The sequence below is a fragment of the Nerophis ophidion genome, linkage group LG10 (genome assembly GCF_033978795.1).
Source record: "Nerophis ophidion isolate RoL-2023_Sa linkage group LG10, RoL_Noph_v1.0, whole genome shotgun sequence".
NCBI classification, from domain to species: Eukaryota; Metazoa; Chordata; class Actinopteri; order Syngnathiformes; family Syngnathidae; genus Nerophis; species Nerophis ophidion.
In genome coordinates this window covers 11572907-11596856 of record NC_084620.1, presented here as the reverse complement: position 1 = coordinate 11596856, position 23950 = coordinate 11572907, and the positions used below count along the sequence as shown (strand labels likewise).

General features: G+C 39.1%; 3 protein-coding genes across 8 annotated transcripts in view; 1 reads left to right on the top strand and 2 right to left on the bottom strand.

Moving 5' to 3' along the window:
* Positions 1 to 2201: 2201 nt before the first annotated feature.
* On the bottom strand, positions 2202 to 11033 carry LOC133560153 (chromatin complexes subunit BAP18-like). Of its 2 annotated transcripts, none has more exons than XM_061912351.1 (5): positions 10980 to 11033; positions 9135 to 9229; positions 3850 to 4058; positions 3670 to 3774; positions 2202 to 3215 (listed from the first exon to the last, which is right to left on the bottom strand). In XM_061912351.1, the coding sequence occupies exons 2-5, from the start codon at positions 9170 to 9172 to the stop codon at positions 3151 to 3153; spliced, it is 417 nt and encodes a 138-aa protein (XP_061768335.1). In that variant the 5' UTR covers positions 9173 to 9229; positions 10980 to 11033; the 3' UTR covers positions 2202 to 3150. The 2 variants fall into 2 exon arrangements, with proteins under 2 accessions (XP_061768335.1, XP_061768334.1); XM_061912350.1 differs by lacking the exon at positions 10980 to 11033 and adding an exon at positions 10514 to 10888.
* A 2227-nt stretch (positions 11034 to 13260) lies between these two features.
* Positions 13261 to 23950, top strand: part of LOC133560149 (uncharacterized) — a 36082-nt gene continuing 25392 nt past the window's right edge. For all 3 annotated transcript variants that reach the window (XM_061912343.1, XM_061912341.1, XM_061912342.1), the window contains exons 1-4: positions 13261 to 13814; positions 15909 to 16100; positions 16190 to 21638; positions 21696 to 21813. In XM_061912343.1, the coding sequence (XP_061768327.1) occupies positions 13809 to 13814; positions 15909 to 16100; positions 16190 to 18598 (2607 nt within the window). In that variant the 5' untranslated portion in view covers positions 13261 to 13808 and the 3' untranslated portion in view covers positions 18599 to 21638; positions 21696 to 21813. The remainder of the gene's footprint in view (positions 13815 to 15908; positions 16101 to 16189; positions 21639 to 21695; positions 21814 to 23950) is intronic.
* Positions 13731 to 23244, bottom strand: alox12 (arachidonate 12-lipoxygenase). Of its 3 annotated transcripts, XM_061912345.1 has the most exons (16): positions 22946 to 23244; positions 22528 to 22674; positions 22238 to 22439; positions 22094 to 22175; positions 21881 to 22003; positions 21693 to 21799; positions 21440 to 21612; positions 21220 to 21363; positions 20848 to 21051; positions 20678 to 20764; positions 19776 to 19945; positions 19586 to 19707; positions 19383 to 19483; positions 19137 to 19307; positions 18866 to 19062; positions 13731 to 14017 (listed from the first exon to the last, which is right to left on the bottom strand). In XM_061912345.1, exons 2-15 carry the CDS (start codon positions 22672 to 22674, stop codon positions 18883 to 18885), a joined length of 2013 nt encoding a protein of 670 aa, XP_061768329.1. In that variant the 5' UTR covers positions 22946 to 23244; the 3' UTR covers positions 13731 to 14017; positions 18866 to 18882. The 3 variants fall into 3 exon arrangements, with proteins under 3 accessions (XP_061768329.1, XP_061768330.1, XP_061768328.1); XM_061912346.1 differs by lacking the exon at positions 13731 to 14017 and having other exon boundaries at positions 14533 to 19062; positions 22528 to 22710; XM_061912344.1 differs by lacking the exon at positions 13731 to 14017 and having other exon boundaries at positions 14533 to 19062.

Below are 23950 nucleotides of genomic sequence, written 5' to 3'. Positions count from 1 at the left end.
GTATTATTCAATACACATATTTATAAAGGATTTTTGAATTGTTGCTATTTTCAGAATATTTAAAAAAAAAAAATACCCCCAGGGGTTCGCCTACCCCCATTTGAGAACCAATGCTCTAGAGCATCCAACCAATCAATGTTTTAAAGAAATGACACAATATAATTTCTCGATTTCTTTAGTGCGATTTGTTACAAATTAGTTGTGCTGCTTCTTTTTCTCTTTCCGAACTTCTGAGTTCTTCTTGCTCATGTCACTGTATACCACCATGATCCCCCTTGTTTGACATCCTCTTTTTGCCGTGGCAGAAGCCTTTTCCTGCCCATTCTCACCGACTTAAAGTAGTACACAGATCCGAGGTATTTCTTGAAGCCAGTCAGCAAACAGATGGTCAAGATCTGTGGTCAATTCAAAATCAATGCAGAGTTTTGTTTTTTTTGTCTACCCTTACAAAGAGTGACATGACAAATAAAAGGTGGGGAAAAGTATGTTTAGAGCAAGGGTCTCCAGCTTTAATCAGCATGAGAGCTCCTTTGATAGAAAGAAAGGAAAGGTGAGCTATTTGTGTTTTATTTACATTACTTTTAAATTGTTCTTGACTCACAAAGCAGATCTCCACTCAAGTAGTGCGGCCATTGTTTTCTTGATCGTCTGTTGTAATTTGTCATTCAGTGGAGGGATAATGTCTTAATTAAACCACTATAAATCAAGAGTTAAGAAAATATTCTTGACCCTTTGGTCAGCTACCTGTTAAGAGACCCCCAGTAATGTGAGTGAGAGTACAATAAAATAATTTCTCCAACTCCCATCTTTAAATATAAGAATTGAATGCTGCACACTGGAGAATTCACTTACAAATGTGTTGTGAGATTGCTATAGCAATACTAATCTGATAGCATGTGTTACTTGATTCGATTGGGTCTATTTGTTATTCAAATGTTAAGTGCCATACAAATAAAATCCATTATTGTTATTACAGATCAGCAAATATGATTGTGTGTCCGGCTTTAGCAGCACATCATTACTGGTATGTTGTTTGTGCATTACCAGTGTGTTGTGTGCTGCTCCAGTTAGCCACACACGCTCTACAAAACACCTTCAAAAGAAAAACAGCCCTAGATTGTCTATTATTTCACTGAAAATTCATTACTTATCACAAAACCGATATTTTTTTACACATTTTATTTTTTCATTTTTTTTCACAACACCCCCATGGAGGTTTAAATGATTACCATGTTAGAATATTTTACACGTGTGTGTGTGCGTACAATGTGGCTAATTTCCTGATCCAAATTTCAACACCGCAAGCTTTTCCAAACAATTCGTATTCAGAAAATGGGAAAAACCTAGAGTCAAAATGCAGCATGTAGGCAATCAGTTCTATCACGTAACAACATTATTACACTAGAGCAGGGGTCACCAACGCGGTGCCCGCGGGCACCAGGTAGCCCGTAAGGACCATATGAGTCGCCCGCTGGCCTGTTTTAAAAATAGCTCAAATAGCAGCACTTACCAGTGAGCTGCCTCTATTTTTCAAATTGTATTTATTTACTAGCAAGCTGGTCTCGCTTTGCTCGACATTTTTAATTCTAAGAGAGACAAAACTCAAATAGAATTTGAAAATCCAAGATAATATTTTAAAGACTTGGTCTTCACTTGTTTAAATAAATTCATTTATTTGTTTACTTTGCTTCTTATAACTTTCAGAAAGACAATTTTAGAGACGAAATACAACCTTAAAAATGATTTTAGGATTTTTAAACACATACTTTTTACATCTTACCTTCCTTCCTCTTTCCTGAAAATTTAAATCAATGTTCAAGTATTTTTTTTTTATTGTAATGAATAATAAATACATTTTAATTAAATTATTCATTTTAGCTTCTGTTTTTTCGACGAAGAATTTTTTAAAATATTTCTTCAAACATATTATGATTAAAATTCAAAAAAATTATTCTGGCAAATCTAGAAAATCTGTAGAATCAAATTTAAACCTTATTTCAAAGTCTTTTGAATTTCTTTTAAAATGTTTGTTCTGGAAAATCTAGAAGAAATAATGATTTGTCTTTGTTAGAAATATAGCTTGGTCCAATTTTTTATATATTCTAACAAAGTGCAGATTGGATTTTAACCTATTTATAACTTGTCATCAAAATTCTAAAATTAATCTTAATCAGGAAAAATTACTAATGATGCTCCATAAATTATTTTTTCAAAAAGATTCAAATTAGTTAGTTTTTGTCTTCCTTTTTTTTGGTTGAATTTTGAATTTTAAAGAGTCGAAATTGAAGATGAACTATGTTTCAAAATTTAATTTTCATTTTTTTTTGTGTTTTCTCCTCCTTTAAAGCGTTCAATTAAGTGTTTTTATTCCCTACATAAAACCTTCCGTAAAAGGAAAAAAAATGTACGACAGAAATACCCATTTTATTATTTATATAGATTTATTTAATAAAGGTAAATTGAGCAAATTGGCTATTTCTAGCAATTTATTTAAGTGTGTATCAAACTGGTAGCCCCTTGGCATTAATCAGTACCCAAGAAGTAGCTCTTGGTTTCAAAAAGGTTAGTGACCCCTGCACTAGAGTGTCTCAAGTGTGGCCATTTTTAGTATTTTTCCTCTTATGCATATGGTAAAAAAAAAAATAATAATTTAAATATTAGATCGTATGACACAAACTTGCTTTTTCACTGATACAAAATTGCAAAAGTGTATGTTTCGTTGAGATATCTTATTGACATACATTGGATTGTTTTTCAGCATCTTTACTGTACAAAATGTTTTCAAGTCCCACCTCTTGCATTTTTTTTCTAATTTTGGAATGTGGTAGAAAATATTTGGACACACCTGCACTACAGTATCACCAGTGTATTGTACAATTCTTGCAAAAACGGTACCCATCCAGTAAAAATGTCATGCAGAATTTATTCTGTGTTATTACTTGAAAATGTGTCCCCCACCTGAGTGTCTCAGATTGACAAATAAATTGCTGTTATTGGATAATATGAAACAAACTGTATTCTGGAATTGCTTTTTCTCTTTGCAAAAGGAAATGTCAGAAAGCAAGACAATAATAAATACAAAAAAAATGTTCGCGCTAATGTCTTTGCTTGCTTGATGACTCCTTTTTGGGGCAGGGAGGCGGCACAAGGTCAGTGGGACAGCAGAGGAATATCGCTGGTATTCATGATGAGACCGGAGTCCAAGTTTAAGGTATCTACAGCAAAACAAGAGCAATATTTCTTCATGTGTGCATAGGGTTTTGCTTTTTAAGCTAAAATGGTACAGTGCATTCAGAAAGTATTCACAGCGCTTCACTTTTTTTTACATTTTGTTACAGTATGTTTACAGCATAAAAGTGCATCAACAAAGTATTGTGAGTACTTATGTACATCAGATTTTTTTAAATAATTTTCCAAATTAAAAAAAAAAACATTTTCACACTGTCATTATGGAGTATCGTCTGTTGAATTTTGAGGACAAAAATGAATTTATTCCATGTGAATACCTTCCAAGTGCATTTTAAATGTACAATTTCAGAAAACTCAATTCTGAACTTACTACAGTAGATACTACAACTAGGAAGTAGTTATTCATAGTTGACAGCTGCTATAGAGTCACATTCCATAGTTAAAACGCATTAATGAGAACGGTACAACATTTAAAGTCACCTTGATCGAAGTTGATCTTTTTGGATGTGGATGCTTCGCTCAGTCCTTCAATATCCACAAGATCGCTGTTGACGTCCGAGTCATTCAGAGCACTGAGGGTCACATCTTCACATGCACACGTACACACTTGAATAACATGCTTTTAGCAGCGTAATGAGGGAACAGGAGGCTCGCGCTCACCTGCCGTTTTCCGCTTCTTTGTGGCGGGCTGGCTGCTTTGCTGGACTGTCGCTGTGACAACGTGAGGCGTGGGCACAGATAGGGTGGCGGAGGGAGTGCCCGATGTCACCATGGCGACGCCAGCTTTTTTCACTGCCTTTTGTGGGCCGGCGATGCAGGTCCGAGGCATCTCGTCATACTTCCTCTTCACTGGGTTCTTTGTCTGACCACTGGGGGAAGATAGCAAGTAAAGTCACTTGGACTCCTTCCATTAAAGGCCTACTGAAACCCACTACTACCGACCACGTAGTCTGATAGTTTATATATCAATGATGAAATATTAACATTGCAACACATGCCAATACGGCCGGTTTAGTTTACTAAATTGCAATTTTAAATTTGAAAACGTCGCGGAATGATGACGTGTGCGCGTGACCTCACCGGTGGTAGCGGACATGTTCTCCCAGCACCAATTACGGCTAAAAGTAGTCTGTTTTGATCGCATAATTACACAGTATTATGGACATCTGTGTTGCTGAATCTTTTGCTATTTGTTCAATTAATAATGGAGACTACAAATAAGAAAGATGTTGGTGGAAAGCGGTGGATTGCAGTCGGCTGTAGCAACACAAACACAGCCGGTGTTTCTTTGTTGGTTGTGAAGCTTTAATATGGAACACAGCGGTCAAGCGAACATGGTTCCCGACCACATGTCAACCGGCAGGTTTCGGTGAGAAAATTGTGGTAATAAGTCGTCTCTTACCGCAGACATGAGCGGAGCTTGTGTCGTTCCTCCTGCAGCTGTCAAAGAGCCAGCTGCGACTTTCTTGGCTCCTCCATGGCTTCCCTCAGAGACACTGGCGGTCACCACACCCCACCTACTTTCAGGTACGACTATATAATCTCACTAAAACACTAGTAACACAATAAGCATATAAGGGATTTTCCATAATTATCCTAGTAAATGTGTCTAATATCTGAATCGCTTCCACTGCCCTCGTCTTTTTTTTTCTTCTTCTCGTCCTTCACTCTCACTGTCGCTCAAATTAATGGGGAAATTGTGGCTTTCTCGGTCCGAATCGCTCTAGCTGCTGGTGGCTATGATTGTAAACTGTGAGGCCGTGAGGAGCTCTACAACCAGTGACGTCACGCGCACATCGTCTGCTACTTCGGGTACGGGCAAGGCTTTTTTATTAGCTACCAAAAGTTGCGAACTTTATCGTCGATGTTCTCTAATAAATCCCTACAGCAAAAATATGGCAATATCGCGAAAAGATCAAGTATGACACATAGAATGGACCTGCTATCCCCGTTTAAATAAGAAAATCTCATTTCAGTAGGCCTTTAATATGTTTCATATTTGGCGAGTGTGTAGTCAAACATAAATGTATGTAAACGTCAAACTGAAAGCCATCAAAAGTACAATACAGAGAGTAGATCCCTGTCTGTGGATTTTTTTTTTACGAGAAAATGTATATGGTGTAATTTTTTTTTTTTTAATGGTAACTTAAGTTGAAAGTGGTTTGATGACATGGTCTGCGCGGGTAAACGAGTGCTGCAGCTTTAAATCCAGGGGAAGTTGCAGTTCCGAGTCGATTCACTCAAACCATACAACAGGGCGGGTGCTTAGAAAACATACAATTGTGAAAAGCCCGGTACAGAAAAATGTAACGACCTGTGTGGCACATTCTGAAAAATAATAAAGCAAACAGGTGCAATGTGAACAAAAAAAGTAAATATATTGACACTAAAAGCTTACATGCAGGCTGTTGTTTTTTCTTTAAAAATAAATCTATATATGTATTGATTTTAAAAATGAAAAGTAACAAAATGAACCCTGCATCTTTTGATTTTTTTTTTTAGTGAGTGGCCGGTGGTGAAAAAAGTTTGGACACACCTGTTGTAAAGGTTTCATTACATTAAATGTTTATCGTACATCATCCTAGTTTCCCATGGTGCAAACTGGGAAAATAAGTATTCGCAAAGAAATTCACAAATTGAAGCACCGCCACCGATTTAATATTTCCTCAGCCAATAAAGATTTCAGAGGCAACCTGTAGAATAAAAGAGACTGATATTCCACATTGATTCATTACCCTGGTTTAAAGTATCACAAATAAGACATTTTAGGGCATTTTAAGAGGAAACTGACCAAAAAAACACGTCTTTCTTTTTTTATGAATTCTAACTTGTAATATAGGGCTAGTACCAGGTGGCTAACGGGGCAACATTTACTTGTTGTGACCAGAATTAATAACCAAGAATTAGTAATATTATTATAAGTGCTAACGCCGAGGAATTACTTCTAGTGATGCTGTGATCGCAGAGATATAGCTAGCTTATGCAACTATTGACATACTGAGCTGGTGAGCTGCTGCATCGCCTCTTAAATTGGTAAAAGTTCATTCTAGATTATAAATCATGCCTCTCACATGTGTATCAGAAGGATGGGGCCATGAACCGAGAAGTTGTTGAACTTTGACATTCAACTTGGAGCTGACGTAAAAAAGACGCTTAATTGCACCGACCGTCTTATGTTTGTTTTTTACCTGCGTGATTATTATGATTAATATTTCATCTAATATAAAGAGGAACTGCACATTTTTTTTTAATTTTGCCCGTTGTTCACAATCATTATGAAAGACAAGAACACACTTTTTTTTAACCAATTTAAAAATGATAAAAAACGCTTGAAAGATGCGGCTAATGGGAGTCACCGTTGTAGCCTCCAAAGCACTCTAAAAAATGGTTTTAAATACAAACTACAAGTCTATATATAATGTAGTAACAGACAGATTTATAACAATATGTAGTATGTTTAATATTTACCGTATTTTGATCATTTCAAATATTTCCGGGACAGATTTATGCCGCACATTGATTTCGGTTTACATAACAGCGCACGTCTAACTTATGACAACATGTGTGTTCCTACTTCCGGAATCTAACACGAGTGTATTCTAATCATGGCAGACTTGGTAACAGACATCAAAGACGACTATTTTTGGACAAATGAGGATTTACAACCTTACACTTTTAAAGCTAAATATACTGCTGCTTATAGAAGCCAGCAGAAGGAAAAGTGAGATGTTGGAGAGGACGGAAGCCAGGAGAGGGGGATGAAAGCTATTTTGACGCTATGAATATGGAAGTTGGAGCCAAGCTATTTTGACATAAATGGATTGCTTACGCAGCACATGTTAGTACAACTACAGTAGATACGCTTTCTGACTAGCTAGCTGTGTACAAACAAAACATGAAATGTGGGCTAATACTTTACAGAAACTGTAATATGATGTTCATGTTTTTCAGTCAGTACAAATTGTTGTTCTATCGCAGTGTTGTGCATAACTAACTCAAACGAGTTTTCTGTTCTTGTAGAAGTTATCTTATCTCTTTCCGTATTTAGCTTTTACGGCTAACACTGAAGCACACCGATAGGTTACTGCGATACAGAAGAGTTTCTCATTGTTCATTCTTACAATAACAATCTCGCTACAGCTTGGTTAATATACAGGTTACGGAACGTAAATGAAGTATTGTTGACGTTTTCTGAATGCATTTTTAAAATTATTTACAGGTAGAATTGAGTCATAAATCACTGCAACCTCTGAATTTCATCAACATCCAAATTTGATTTGTAAATTAATATGACAACCCTCCATTTTTTTGATCAAATTTGATACTCTTACCATTTAACAATGCAGAACAAATTTGATTAAAACAAACCAACCTAAAAAACTAAGAAATACATTTACCACCTACTCAGTGGCCTAGTGGTTAGAGTGTCCGCCCGGAGCTCGGTAGGTCGTGAGTTCAAACCCCAGCCGAGTCATACCAAAGACTATAAAAATGGGAGCCATTACCTCACTGCTTGGCACTCAGCATCAAGGTTTGGAATTGGGGGTTAAATCACCAAAAATGATTCCCGGGCGCGACACCGCCGCTGCCCACTGCTCCCCTCACCTCCCAGAGGGTGAACAAGGGGATGGGTCAAATGCAGAGGACAGATTTCACCACACCTAGTGTGTGTGTGACAATCATTGGTACTTTTTACTAGAATTTTCTAATTTTAATATGCAGTTTTAATCATATTTATCTTTCTTTTTTTTTTTTTAACTCACTTTAGTATCTCTCCTACAGTGTCCATTGCAATAAAAAGTGCAAATGACACCATCTTATGCTTTCTGAGCTCACTATGGTCACCGCTTGCTGTACATATCCTACCAAGTGAGACCTACACTGTTACAATGTCCATTTCTTAGATGATATTATTGTTGACTGAAGTATGCTGATAGCAACCCAACCTAACCACCCCCCCTCCCATCCCCCGTCCCAAACCCCTCCCTGGATCGGAAATAATTCAATGTATATACTCTGATGATGAACTTTTGTGATGACTGTATTATGCTGATAGTATATGTTTGTACCATGAATTGATTAACGTGGACCCCGACTTAAAACAAGTTGAAAAACTTATTTGGGTGTTACCATTTAGTGGTCAATTGTACGGAATATATACTGTACTGCAGTACAGTACATGCAGCTTGATTGGTACCGGCCCGCAGAATAATTTTTTTATTTTATTTTTTTATTTGAATTTTGTTAAATTTTTTTTTTTTAGTAAATCAACATAAAAAACACAAGATACACTTACAATTAGTGCACAACCCAAAAAAAACTCCCTTTTTCATGACAAAAATCTCCCTTTTTCATGACAAAGAAAAAAAAAAAAGATTTTTTTTAAAAGAACCCCCCCCCCGCCCCCGCCGGGCCGCGGGACAAATTATCAAGCGTTGACCGGTCCGCAGCTACAAAAGGTTGGGGACCACTGCTGTACTGTACAGTGCAATCTACTAATACAAGTTGCCATCAATCAAAATCTAGCGACTTTGAGGACAGCCAATAACTACTTTTCTTACTGCTTCTGGATCGTCATTTGTCCCGAAATAGTTGTCGAAAAAGGACTCTTGTAAAGTCTGCCATGATTAGTAGTTGTTGAAGGAAAACAGAAAATGTTGTGATGCCTCTGTGGAATTAATGCGCCACCTTATTCTTTAAATGAACATGTTTTTAAACCGCTTTACGGGTGGAATAGAGCTAATTGCATTACCTCCATTGTTAGCTGACTTTTGGTAGTGTTTATCTATGAGCTGGAATGCATAATAAAAGGAACATAAGGATGGTGAATGATAGACAAAATTCCCCCAAAAGTGCAGTTTCTTCTTAATGCTAGTAAGGGATCGTGGAAAAATAAAACCCTGCAAAAAAAAAAAGGGATCAAACTTGTAACATATGCATCTTACCTTGCAAGGTTGGACTCGGCCATTGGGTGAAGCTGCATGGTGAGTTCTCCAAGTCTGGTGAAAGCAGCACCAGCTGCAGAGAAGATTTCTCCTACCTGCAAACACACAAACCAAAATCAATCCATTGGTTTCGACGTGCATTGATTGATTGATTGATACTTTTATTAGTAGATTGCACAGTTCAGTACATATTCCGTACAATTGACCACTAAATGGTAACACCCGAATAAGTTTTTCAACTTGTTTAAGTCGGGTCCACGTTAATCAATTCATGGTACAAATATATACTATCAGCATAACACAGTCATCACACAGGTTAATCATCATAGTATATACATTGAATTATTTACAATCCGGGGGGTGGGATGAGGAGCTTTGGTTGATATCAGTACTTCAGTCATCAACAGAGAAATGTACATTGAAACAGTGTTGGTCTCACTTAGTAGGATATGTAGAGCCAGCAGAGAACATAGTGAGTTCAGATAGCATAAGAGCAAGTAAATACATTAGAAGTACATTTGATTATTTACATTAAGTTGTTTACTAATACCCTCCTCCATTTACAGCCCATCTCCCCGGATTATAAAGGGTTGAAGTTGGCTGGAGGTGTTGTTTTAGAGCGGTTTTGAAGAAATATAGAGATGCACTTACTTTTACACCTGTTGGGAGTGCATTCCACATTGATGTGGCATAGAAAGAGAATGAGTTAAGACCTTTGTTAGATCGGAATCTGGGTTTAACGTGGTTTGTGGAGCTCCCCCTGGTGTTGTGGTTATGGCGGTTATTTACGTTAAGCATCATGTCAGGAGTGTAACAATATGAATAGAAGAATTTGCTAGAGGAGCCAGATGAGGTGGTTCGGGCATCTGGTCAGGATGTCACCCGAACGCCTCCCTAGGGAGGTGTTTAGGGCACGTCCGAAGAAGAAGAAGGCCACAGGGAAGACCCACGACACGCTGGGAAGACTGTGTTCCCCGGCTGGGATGGGAACGCCTCTGTAACCCCCAGGAGGAGCTGGACGAAGTGGCTGGGGAGAGGGAAGTCTGGGCTTCTCTGCTTAGGCTGCTGCCCCCGCAACCCGACCTCGCACAAGTGGAAGAAAATGGATGGATGGATGGATAATAAAAAGTGAGAAGAGGGATGATACAGTTGTTGCCATGGAAACCTTCAAAGTACTGAAACGACGAGTTCAAATAGTTTAATAACAACAAAACACATGAATGGCCAAATTAACGTTGAATCCAAATAATGTCTCCAGTCCAGAGCTGCACGCGCACTAAGAGCTCGTGCTGCTGCTGACCGACTCGCCCGCTAGGTGAGCAGCTCGGACAAGTTCTACTCTTTCCCCAAAGCGACACGTTTGCGTCCCAATGACTTACTTTGGTAGAAGCCGATGTCATCTTTACGTCACCGGGCGAGGGAGAAAACGGCTTGGGTTCAGTGACGCTTTTTGGGCGGCAGCGAGTATGCTAACAACAATGTAGCTACAGCTAACAGCTAGCAGTCTCCTCTGCTGTTTTTGTCACCGTCAGGAGGAGTCCAGCATCCAAACAAAACTTTGCATCGTGATTTTATTGCTTCGACTGCCGTCAATTGTTACATTACGGCGAGAAATACACAAACTGTGTCCTGAAACGGAATACAAGTAGGAGACTGATGCGGTCTTCGCCGTCCCTCGTAAATATGAACAATCTAAAACTTCATTTTAGATTGAAGCATAACCTTTTCAACTAACAAATACAATTGGTCCAAATAGTATAATTTAGTTCACATTTGTCCAGTAAGATTGAATATGTTAAAGTGATCAGTCGTTAAGTGGTAAGAGATTATTATTTCCGATATTACCTGAACGCAACGTACGCCTTAGCGGCCAGTCAACCTGGAGGGGGCGATACTACGAATACTGGTACCGATACGACAACCAAGTAAATACAATTCGATATTTTTAAAGTCAACAAAAATAGAATCAACTGAAAAATAATGATTGTATCATGTGGGAACAAGGGTTAGCATGTGCCTCACAATACGATGGTCCTGTGTTTGATCCCCGGGCATGGTTGGATGTTATCCACGTGATTGTGTGGGTTCCCTCCAGGTACTCCGGCTTCCTCCCACCTCCAAATACATACACTTCACACTAAATTGGTCCTAGTGTGAGAACGAGAGTGTAAATGTTGTCTGTCTATCTCTGTTGGCCCTGTGATGAGGTGGCGACTTGTCCAGGGTGTATCCCGCCTTACGCCCGAATGCAGCTAAGATAGACTCCAGCATCCCCCTGCGACCCCAAAAGGGACAAGTGGTAGGAAATGGATTAGATGGTATCACGCGAGTATCGATCCATACCACTTTGATAATTACTTTGTAAATATTGGACAAAATTGGAAGGATTCCAGACCCAGTTTCAATTGAGGACTATACTATAGAGCGAAATCCCAACTCCATGTTCCTCAGTAATGTGACACAGGAGGAAATAGTAACAGTCGTGAAAAAATGTAAATTTAAGACTTCAACTGATTATAACGGAATTGATATGGAAACGATAAAAAAGGTCATTGAGGAGATCTCAGGACCATTAATGTATATTAGTAACCTATCATTTCAAACAGGTACATTTCCAAACAAAATGAAAATAGCTAAAGTTCCACTAATTTATAAGACTGGAGTCAAACATCTATTTACAAATTATAGACCTGTTTCTTTACTTCCACAATTTTCTAAAATCATTGAAAAACTGTTCAATAACAGATTAGAGAGTTTCATAAATAAAAATAGAATACTCGTAGACAACCAATATGGATTTAGAGCTAATGTTTCATATTCAATGGCTTTAACTGAAATTACAGAAGAAATTACCAATGCAAGAGATGGTAAAAAATGTGTGGCAGCAGTGTTTATGGATCTAACTAAAGCATTTGACACAATTAATCACAATATTTTAATCAAAAAACTAGAATGATATGGCATCAGAGGGTTAGTCTTAAACTGGATAAGAAGTTATCTAACAAACAGGAAACAATACGAGAAACTAGGCGAACACACTTCTGCAACGCTAAATATATCCTGTGGTGTACCTCAGGGATCAATACTAGGACCTAAATTATTCAATCTCTATGTAAATGACATTTGTAAAGTTAAAAGAGATTTAAAGTTAGTATTATTTGTGGCTGATACAACAGCGTTTTGTTCAGGAGAAAACACACAGAAGATAATACAAATAACAGAAGAAATTAACAAATTTAAAAAATGGTTTGACAAAAACAGACTATCATTGAAACTCAGTAAAACTAAAATAATGCTATTTGGTAACAGTAGAAGAGAAAGTCAAACACAAATACAAATAGACGGAATAGAAATTGAAAGTAAATGAAACCAGATTTCTAGGTATATTGATGATAGATTGAACTGGAAATCTCACGTAAAAAATACACAACATAAAGTTGTAAGAAAAACGTCAATTATGAATAAAGCTAAATATGTTCTAGACCAAAAATCACTTCATATTCTCTACTGCTCACTAGTGTTACCATATCTGAGTTACTGTGTAGAAATATGGGGAAATAATTACAAAAGTACACTTCATTCACTAACAGTGTTACAAAAAAGATCAGTTAGAATAATACATAATGTTGGATATAGAGAACATACAAACCCTTTATTTATTGAATCAAAGATACTGAAATTCCACGACATAGTGAAATTGCAAACAGCTAAATTTATACACAAAGCAAACTACAACCTGCTTCCCAAGAATATACAACAATTCTTTTCAACAAAAGAGGAGAAATATAATCTTAGAGAAAAATGTAACTTAAAACATTTGTACGCACGTACAACACTTAAGACCTTCAGTACATCTGTATGTGGAATTAAACTATGGAATGGATTAAGCAAAGCAATCAAACAATGTACTAATATGATCCACTTCAAGAAACTCTTCAAACTTAAAGTGTTTACAAAGTACAAAAAAGAAGAACCATGATAAACATTCTGAATTTATTCACCCATTCATTCTTTCATTCTCAAAATAATCTTACTTATCTCATCATATGGAATAAAATTTACTTCAACAATTATTATTATTATTATTTTTTATTATGAATACTTATGGAATGAATATATTGTGAAGACAATATATTATTTTTTATTATGAATACTTATGGAATGAATATATTGTGAAGACAATGAGAACAAGACGTGAACAAAAGTTTTAGCAACTGTTATGTAAAAGAAAAGGCGTAGGGTTAAATAAGCTCTGCTTCTTCCTACTCCTTTTTGAATATGTTGAAAAGAGAAACTGGAAATTGTGATGTATCATGTTGTATGCTTCTATGTTCGAAATAAACTCAAACTCAACTATGGGTTTCCATAATATTGCTATTATTTCACCTGATGATATATGCGTAATAATTTTCCGCTATTTTTGGCAAACATGCCATATTTGTGTTTAGTTGTCAATATATTATTAGCGCCCCCTAGACAACCGTGTACAAGTTGACAACAGCCCCTTTAGCTTGAAATTGTATTGTTAACAACATTTGTTTTGCATTGCAATGTGCTATCCCAAGACTCCAGTGTCAGAGGTCAGGTGCGTGTCGTCCGGTAGAAGACTATAATGCGTGGATTGATCTGTGGACGGAAACTGGCCGTTTTTGGGGTCGTGTTGAGTGTGTCATCATGTTAGTGAGTTGGACCTTTTTGTTTTCTTGCATTTAGATTCCTCCTACAGTGTGGTTACACCTTGACCATTTCAGGAAAAAGTTCCGTTTTCAGACAGCTGCCTCTTTGAAATTGCATGTGTACACCATCTTTGTTGAAAATATCACCAATAGCTTTGCTTGGGATTTGTTTCATCAAACCCTCGGCTGTACTGATCGAGGATGCTCCTATAAAAGAGGAAGATGGATGGATCGATGAATTCTGTTTACTTAAAATGAACATAATTATAATTGAAATATGTTTATGTCCACTTGAATTTACCTAAACATTGAATACATTGCCCAAGTAAAATAGAGACTTATTTTTTTTAAGATAGAATAGGATTTCATAGACATGCACCTGGGGATAGGTTGATTGGCAACACTAAATTGGCCCTAGTGATTGAATGTGAGTGTGAATGTTGTCTGTCTATCTGTGTTGGCCCTGCGATGAGGTGGCGACTTGTCCGGGGTGTACCCCGCCTTCCGCCCGATTGTAGCTGAGATAGGCCCCAGCGCCCGCCGCGACCCCAAAAAAGGGAATAAGCGGTAGAAAATGGACGGATCGATGGATTTCATAACGACAGCAAAGTTGAATGACAACTTCATCTTTTTTTACAAGAGTACCTCCACTTAGGAGCTTATCTGGTTCTGTGACCTAGCTTACAATTCAAAACACTCGTATCTCAAATAAACATCACCCGTTGAAATGAATGAACTTTATTTATAAAGCGCTTTTTATACAAATGAAATGCAACGCAAAATGCTTTACAAAGTTGAAAACAATACCCCAACGACCCAGATCATTATCACACACGCACGCACAGACACTTATACCAAACACAAACACACACCCATACGCAACTATATGATCAAATGAATGCATGGCTGAGTACAGAGGAGACATGTGAGTAAACACTATCACAGGAGCCATCTGCACCAGGAGGTCATCAGACCACGGCCACAAGTATGCTGACATAAAGGGCCCCCACAGCAGATGGCTCCCTCTGAGGAACGTTGGAAAGTGAAAATAATAAAACTTGTAAAATAGTAAGAACCATTAGTAGATAAAAAGGATAAAGATAAGGATATGTAGGACATATGAAAATGTAATCAGTATTTGCCTCACCCCCAAAATATCAGAATTGTAACATGCTTTATAGAAAGAAAAAAAACTTTTAGATGAGAAATACTGAATGTAAAATACAATAGAATGTTCTACAAACAATTACAGTAGTTTTATGAAGTAATGTAAGAATAATGTCCAACATATACCTTGGATAGCGGCTTTGTATGGTTTCTCCTTTGAGCTGTTTCTCCGTCAAATACACCATACAATAATTTTCATGTCATACCACAGACCTAAAGGGCTCTTACAGGGTTTACTGTCACACTAAATCCTGTAAGATCCATTCAAAACATCTGGTCTTACTCACTAGCATTAGCTCATAGCTAGAGGTCGACACCACTTTGCTTTCCAACCATTGGAAGGAATAAAGTGTGTGAAGGAGAGGGCAGAGAATAATAAGCAAAAGATAATATTCATTGAGCTAAAGGAATACATCATCAAAAACATGACCGACCGTGTAGACAACCTGGTGGAGCAATATGAGTGGATCCCTTCTTCTCTTCATTCGCTATCCCAACTAATGGTGAGGAGGCCTATAACTTTACATTTTTGCACACAACCTAAAGCATAGGAGTAGCCATGAGACGGCTAATTTCAAAACACTCGTAAGTTGGTGTACTCTTAAGTCGAGGTACCATTGTAATTGAAAACTGCAGGAGTTGTTTGACCTAAAGTAGTTATTTACACAAGTTGTAATCTTTGTAGATTTTTGTTGCTGACTGGTAATTGGATGCTTTGGAGTTAAACTTAACTTATTTGTGCCCGTTCATTTGGAATCTCATTATTAGTCATCACGCTTTGATGACTAAAAGGTGATGATGTCATGCTTTCATGACAAAATGTGCCGATGTCATGCTTCGATCTCTTTTGCACGGCTCAGATCAAACAGGCGAAAGCAAAGGTTTGTGATTGTCCACAAATATTGTTTTCCTAAAACAAAATGTACTTCAGCAAGGGATGAAGGCCATGGAAGCAAAAATGGCGGCGAGTTACAACAAAGCTCATCTGCGAAAAATCACAGAGAAGAGCCAGTTGTCCCCATACGGTATTTTTGACCTTCTCAACACTCAGAAATGCCTGAAAGATTTTTTTGTACAACGGGGGTTGTTTGGCGACCATCTGAACATTTCGGAAGTAAACCAGGTAATAAAATAACCCCATGCCAATGTGCATCATTTATTCAATAAAATAATTGGCATGCTATTTAGATGTGTGTTGTATTTGTTCACTAGAATATGACCTCAAGCCTAATGGACAAAGAGAGGGATGACAAAATCAACAATATCATCAAGAGCATCGTGGAGAAGAGCATAGCAGACATTGCAAAGTTGAGACAGCTGATTGCCCTCTGGGATGCAGAAGAACGCTCTACTACAAATGTTTATATCGACGAGTCGTCGTACGGCATCATCACTCAGCATAAAATCAAGCAATACCTCAAGACCTTTTTCTCGGAGAGGCTCATGAGTGCTGAGAATCCCAAAGAGTTCCTTCCTGAAGGAAAGGAGGGCTATTTAATGTCATCTAAGGAGAAAGAGCGGCCTGACAGTAATATGTTAGAGTACAGCAATGAAGAACCAAAGGGAGAGGACTCTTCACCTATGCTTGGGAAGGCTATCAGTATGATCAGCCATGTGATTCAGCCTGTGGTTGACACCATAGAAAAAGTCAGGTCAGCGTGGAAGGATGAAGATATCACAGATCATTCAGATAAAGAGGCAGAGGAGGAGTCCGAAATAGTTGAGGGAGGACCGGTCTCCAGTCTTCTGCCCACTTCAGAAGACACTGAAGTGAAGGTTCCATCTGCTTCCCATTCTTCTTCATTGTCTGATAAGGAAATCAGCAAAGAAGAGGAACATCAGGATTTTCCAGTTATATCAAGGCTTGCACCGGCAACAGAGGGACCTGCAGAGGAAAGTTCATCTTCAAACTTGATCATGAGCACCAAAATAGACGGCAAATACTTTCCCCTGGACATATTGGATGAGGGTGCAGTGGAGGAACTCTGCAGATTTGAAAAACAGTTGACCCCCAGGCTGTCCCCCATTTTAGAGGAGACAGGAGAGGCCAATTCTTCAGCTTCTTCTTCAGCCAACACATCGAGGTACGCTGGGGTGACACGTTCTGCTCCCTGTTCGTGTCCTATTATATCCGCCCTTCAAAAGGCAAATGTCTTCAGAAACGAGATACCTCTTCATGAATATGAGACGGCGGAGAATGCCTCCGCACTTGAGGTGAAGTCGACCCCACGGCTTTCCACTTCTTCATTAAATGTGATGGATGAGAACATTCCAGATGCCTCTGAAGAACAAGCAAGGAAAGATAGTTGGATATCTGAGTCTGGATCCACCTCTGGGTTGGATGACACAGGGGTGGCAGATTCTCCAGTGCCTTTTCCTTCCACCTCCTCTCCCATCATCGAGAAAGCCAAAAATATCATCAGCCATGTTATTCAGCCTGTTGTTCACACCATTGACTCAGCCAGCAAAGTTACAAAGACAGCCGGCAAAACCATTGTTAAAAAAATGAAGTCCATGTGGAAATCTCGCTCAGGCAAGAAGAAGGGCAAGAAAGCCAAAGTCAAGAATGAGACAAAAGCCGAGAAAGCTTTTCATCATGATAGTTTGGACGAAGAAGAGGAAGAAGAGGAGGATGAAGAAGAGTCATTGTCTGGGACTTCAGGCGCTTTAGAGGATGCCGAGCTTGGAGGTTCTGCAGAAGATCCATCCTCCATTGTTAAAGAAACAAACCCAATCACAAGTGACAGCAAAGTGGAGAAACCTCAGAATATTTCTGAACAAATGGCCGTGGAGAAGTTTTGCTTCTTTGAGGAAGAATCTTGCTCCGGGCTTTCTACTCTTGTGGAAACTGCAACCTCTAAATCCCATTCCACCACACCAACTTCATTCCCCCTTGAGAAGGCAAACATGATCAAGAATACATGCCGCTATGAACAACCAACTCCAAATATCTCCAATGAAAAAGCAGAAGAAGAAATGTCCTGCCATTCTATTGGCTTGGCATCCATTCCAGACAGTAAACTGGGAGCTACAGAGACAGATGAAGAGAAAGCCAGTGGGCTCAATCTTCTCCAGTCTGAGGGGGATGCAAATGAGCACAACATCTACAGTATCTTTGAGAACATCTTCAGACAGGAGTTTTCCAAAAAATTAGAAAATTCCCTCAGACAAGGTCTCTGTGATGCTGTCCGTGTATACGTCCCTGAAAGGAGCTCAGTGGAATCCTTAGAGAGTGTTGCCATGACAGGCAAGCCGATTTGTAGTGACATCAAACAGTCCAAGGATGAGTTTGACGGTTACTCAACTGGTCCGCGAGACTCACCGTACACTGGATCCACCTCTATTGCTTCTTCTAGCAGCTACCAGTTGATAAAAGGGAGAGGAAGCAAGAATCAATTATCAGATGACACTCTAAAAGAAGACATGCAACCTGAAGGACTTCATTCCAAGAGGAAGTCTCTGTGGAAAAGGTGGAAAATGAGACGTTCAAGGAAGATACGCCCAAATAATTTGGAGGTTGGTTGTTGTCCTGGTACCACTCTCGACACGGTTTCAGACAGCCAAGCCACTAAACCAGCTATCAAGTCCATCTTTAAAAAGGTCAAGTCAATTTGGAAGTAGAGAAACAAAGAAGACATCACTTGTGTAAATATACTGTAGAAGTGCAGGAACTGAATAATCGTTTTACACAGTGGGTAACAAGAATGAAGGTTCACACCGCATTCAAGGGACTTTAGAATGCATACAGTGACTCTGGTCAATTGTCACTGTCAACTATTGCTACATTTTGCTATAATATGCTGTTGTACACTATTAACATGTACTTAATGGAGTACTGTAATAATATATTTCTTTATATAAAAAGAATAAGAAATCTTTGTTTCATACTTGAGGTGAAGATTTGTTCATATTGTGATGCTGTTTTCTACACGGCTGGGCAGTAGGAATAGGTAGGGCAGCTCCTGTCCTTCATTCTGATTTAAGATGTGGGCTTCAATCTCTTTCAGATCCTTTCTAAATTTGTTAATTAGCTCCAAAGCTCGCCCCTCACTGAAGTGCTGCTCTGTGTAGTCGCCCAAAAAAATCTAGGTAGAAGACAAATATTGAGTGAGTATAAAGAGGAAGAAGCTATTTCCAACTTAAAGCCTCGTTGACCTACTGCATCAGGTTGTGCTCGTCCCAGGTGCCACGTGATAGCCATCTGCACACATGACTGACTGACATCAGGAAGGGTGGCCATGATCATTTCCATTGTAACAGCGTCTTTGTCTGTCGGTGGTGGTTGTCTCATGGTGCAAGGAGTATTTGGTATCCATGCACACCAGTCAAACTACAAAAACAAAAGAGCACAACTTTAGAGTGGAACACAAAGGACGAAGGTTGAAGTAGGTCATGTTTTGTGTACCTGCCCATTGTTAGAAGCAGCATGCTGGACTGTGCTGGTGAAGATGATCACTGCAAGCAAGGTAGACAGTTCCGCTTTGGTGCTCAGCTCACTCGGAAGACCTGCAATGCATTCACCAAATCATTTTGAACATTCTGGTTTCAGATAGAAAGGTGAGCCTGAGCACCATGAAAGAAAGATTATTGGTGCTATGTAAAACTGACCAAAGTTGGGGAGCTCTGTGAAGCCCACTTGCGTGATATCTTTGACCCATTCTTGGAGTTCAGAGTCCTGCTGCACATCTTGGTCGGACTGATAGTACAGGCTCACCATTTCTGAGACAAAACTGATAGAATGATTTTAAAATTCATACTGCAGTGGTTGTACAAGTACAGTAACACAAACACTAGCTACCTGTGTATTGACTCCCACAGCATGAGACTGTGTTCTCTGTAAAAATACTTTGGCAGGTGAGAAACTTCTCGATCAGCAAAATCAAGGAAGGGCTGGAGTGAGCGGTAGGTGAGATCTTTGTACTCTCTCTGGGCCAGAATGAGCAGACCATCACCACCTGTAGACACAACCTACACGACCACCATGATGAGGATTATAAATACCTCGGTGTACACATTGACAAGCTGAATGGGTCAAAACACGCTGAGGCCCTCTACAAGAAGGGACATAGCTGCCTCTACTTCCTCAGGAGGCTAGGATCCTACAACGTCTGTATAAAGATGTTGAAGATGTTCTACTAGTCGGTGGTGGCGGGCGCCTTCTTGTGCGCCGTGGCCTGCTGGGGCGAAGGGCTGAGAGCGAGGGACGCAAAAAGACTGGACAAACTGGTAAACAAGGCCAGTGACGTGGTGGGAGTGGAGCTAGACTCTCTGGCGGTGGTGTCAGAGAGAAGTCGTCCAGCAAAACTCCTAGCCATCATGGACAACACCTCCCACCTACTACACTCGGACCTTGCGGAGAGAATGAGCACGTTCAGTGGAAGGCTCAGACTCCCAAAATGTAACACGGAACGAAACAGGAGGTCCTTCTTACCGGCAGCCATCAGACTGTATAATGCATATGTCCTTCTTGACTGCACTTAAATGTAGAATATATGTAAAATATATATTATTAATATATTTATTATTATTATTGTCTATTGTGAGCAAACTGTGGTGCTGAATTTCCCCCAGGGATCAATAAAGTACTTTGTATTCTATCTATTCTATTCTATGATAGCCCTCTTTTATAGTTTTAGCGATCAACATTTGAGCCCCGTTTGGTACTGAATTGACCAATAGAAGCACATTTTCATGTCTGACCCGTTTAAAGATGCCATCTGATGAGATGAGCTGAGCGCGCCCCCGACAGTTGATTTCCAGTGTGTAGCGCTGATGGGGAGCCAGCATCTGCAGTGTTGAATTTAACCAAATATAAGCCAGTGTCTTTACATTGCGGTGCAATATAACATTAGTTCTTTGTGCATATGTACCTTATAAATGGGATGTACGGCTGGCAACTGTCTCAGCGTAGCCACACAGAACACCTCCACCACCAAGTGAGTCCTGAGCAGGTGAGATAGCACCTGGAAGATCTGGAACTCTGAGTGACGCACCCACATCTTTGCCAGCAGCCAGGCGAGAGGTGGGTCTTTAGGCAGAAAAATGGGTGCGTCCAAGCCTGGAATTTGACCCAGCTAGGGTTGATATTGGTTAGTCAACTTAAGTACTCACTTGTACTTACTAGAGAGTTTGCTGCTATATATATCAGAAGTGACAACAACAACAACTAAGTAATAAATCCGAATACATCGCTATACTTCATTTGTTGTTTTCTTACACTAAAAGACATGGATGCTTGGTACCTGAATAGCAATAGGTATGAGCCCCTGGTCTGGATGTTGGTAAAGGAGACAGAGGGGAGCAGCAATGTATTGTGGTTTACCCTCGATCGTGTTGCTGGGAATCCCCTCCATGATGATATAATCTAACAAATATATGTTACCCGCCTGAACAGAGATGAATGAAGACTGTCAAGGTAAAGATTATAATGACATTGCCAAATGGTGCAGAGAAAGATGAGACCTTAAGTTCTTTGTTCAGGTTAGTTCTAAGAGGGAATGAGCTCTGCACCATGGAAGCTGAGACTGGGAAGTTCTCTGGTAGCCTCTTACACCTGCGGATCATTCTGGGGTTGGAGCCATTTAGACACTGGTAACCAAAGAACCAGTCTTCCTTCCAGTGGTCCATGCAGTACTCTGACTCAAACAACGAAAATTCCCAGGTACGTAAAAGGTGTAATTTGTAAGGGAGCGTACTTTCAAGGGATCTATCCTACCAGATATTGGGCTTCGGAGCTTCCAGAAGATCTGTTTGAAATCCTCAAGGTCCTCCCAGGATTTCCCAAAACGGATGGCGAGTTTCTTAAGCGACAACTCCAACAAGCTAGGGAGATGGAGGTACATATGAATCTCTAATTTTCATTTGCAACTTGTTTCCTACCTTAACCTGTGGTGCAGCACTTACGCAAAATGTAATGAATACTCAAAGTCACTTCTCTTCTCGTTGTCAAAACGAGCATCTTGTGGCAAATCCGCTTCTGTTTTAGCATCAATACATCGTGGTATCCCAGTCGCCCACGTTAGCCATCTAATAAATGACACACATAATGACACAATAATGTTAGTAAAAGTGAAGAGGAATTTTCCTTACTTAATGGGTGTACTGTTTGTGAAGGACCTGTAAGTCTGCTGTCTGTCCTGAAGTTCTCTTTTTCTGTGAGCTTGGAGAAGAGCTAAGGAGTCATCTCTATGTGTTTTGGCTGTGAAAAAGAAGTGCATTTTTAGCAACAGTTTATTCTGTCCGATTTGCTCATTTCCCTACCTGTTCCTTCTCTTATCTCCACTGTAACATCTCCCACAAACCAGCGGTAACAAGGGAAGGTCAGCGCTTGGTCTCCAATTGGAGGTTTCACAGTGACGTAGCGACAGAACCAGTTATCTTCCACCCAGTATCGCTCTTTTTCTAGTCTGACAAGTAGCAGAGGGCCGAGAGCGGTATGGCTGGTTACTTTGTACTCATCCACCTGAGGGGGCAGGGTCGTCAATCAATTCATGGGGAATTCCTGTAGTTTTACTACATGTTAGGACTGAACGGCTGGCTGTGTGACATACCGCCCCTCGACAGAAGTCTAGGCCCGGGTTGTCCAGTAGAGTGCGCTCGCTTTCTCCCATCACCCCAACCAGCGTCACATAGATGTAGTTGTTAGTGCCAGAATACTCCGATGTGCCCGTTGCCAGAGTGACAGTGTAGATTTCCATCTGAGGAGATGGTTGTTGACATGTAGCAAATGACACCTGGTATTGAGTCAATCAAATGAATAATGAAGAGATAACTAGTTTCACTGAGAAATGTCTCCCCTTGCTGGTCGTAGGAAAGAGTGCAGGCTTAGTCCTACATATTGGTGTCATATAACAGTCTGATACTCATGGGTAAATAGGTCGCACAAAGATACTTATATGGAGAAAAAATATTTTGAATCATCAAGTAAATGATATCAAGGCAATATGAATGTATTGTTGATATACTTACTGTGCTGTCTGATGCGAAGAATCAACAGGAAAACACCCAAAATATCCCAGAGTTGTGTATTTCTGCTTCCCTCTTAGCCTTCGGCACAATTCCTGCTCCTTTTAACTCTTCCTGCGTTTTACTTTCTGTCTTCTCTTTTTTACCAAGTGCATTTAACACTTCATCTGGGTAATGCTCTTTTGTTGTTTGCAGGTAAGGAATCTTTGGGATTTGCTTGTTTTAATGTCTTTCCCTTCCTTACTGCACTCTAGAACACACCCACCCAACCATTCCTTTGTGAAGTGTGTGTGTAGTACCACTTTACACACACACACACACACAGACACACACACACACACACACACACACACTCACATTATTGTATCTGTTACCTTCTTGAGACCTCAGAAAAATGCCTACCTCTAGTATTATAATAAAAGTCAAAATTTTACAAGAAAATCTGAACATTTGTGCGATATTATGATAAAATGTTACTCAATAACAGTCGCAAATTGACAAGAAAAGCTTAACATTTTGGCAATTTTATAAAAAGAGTCGTAATTTTACTGAACAAAAGTCACAATTTTAAAGAAAAACTTTAAAATTTTGGCAACATTATTATGATATTTGGAAATTTTACTTAGGAAAAAGATGACAAAAGTCATAATTTTACTCAAAAAAGGTCTAAAACAACGAAAAATGGGACATATCGTCATTAAAGTCAGAATGTTATGTGACAGATGTCACCATTTTGCGTTAAAATTTATAATTTTACTCGACAAAAGTCACAATTTTGTAAGAAAACTTCAAATTTTTGGTAACATTATATTAAAAATCGGAAATTTTAGTTAGCAAAATGATGACAAAAGTCATTTTACCCAAAAAAATGTTAGTGTTTTACAATAACAAAAAAATGGGCAATATTGTCAGAGAAGTCAGAATTGTCTATGACAAATGTCACCATTTTGCATTAAAAAGTGATAATTTTACATAAAAAAGTAATAATTTTACATAAAAAAGTAATAA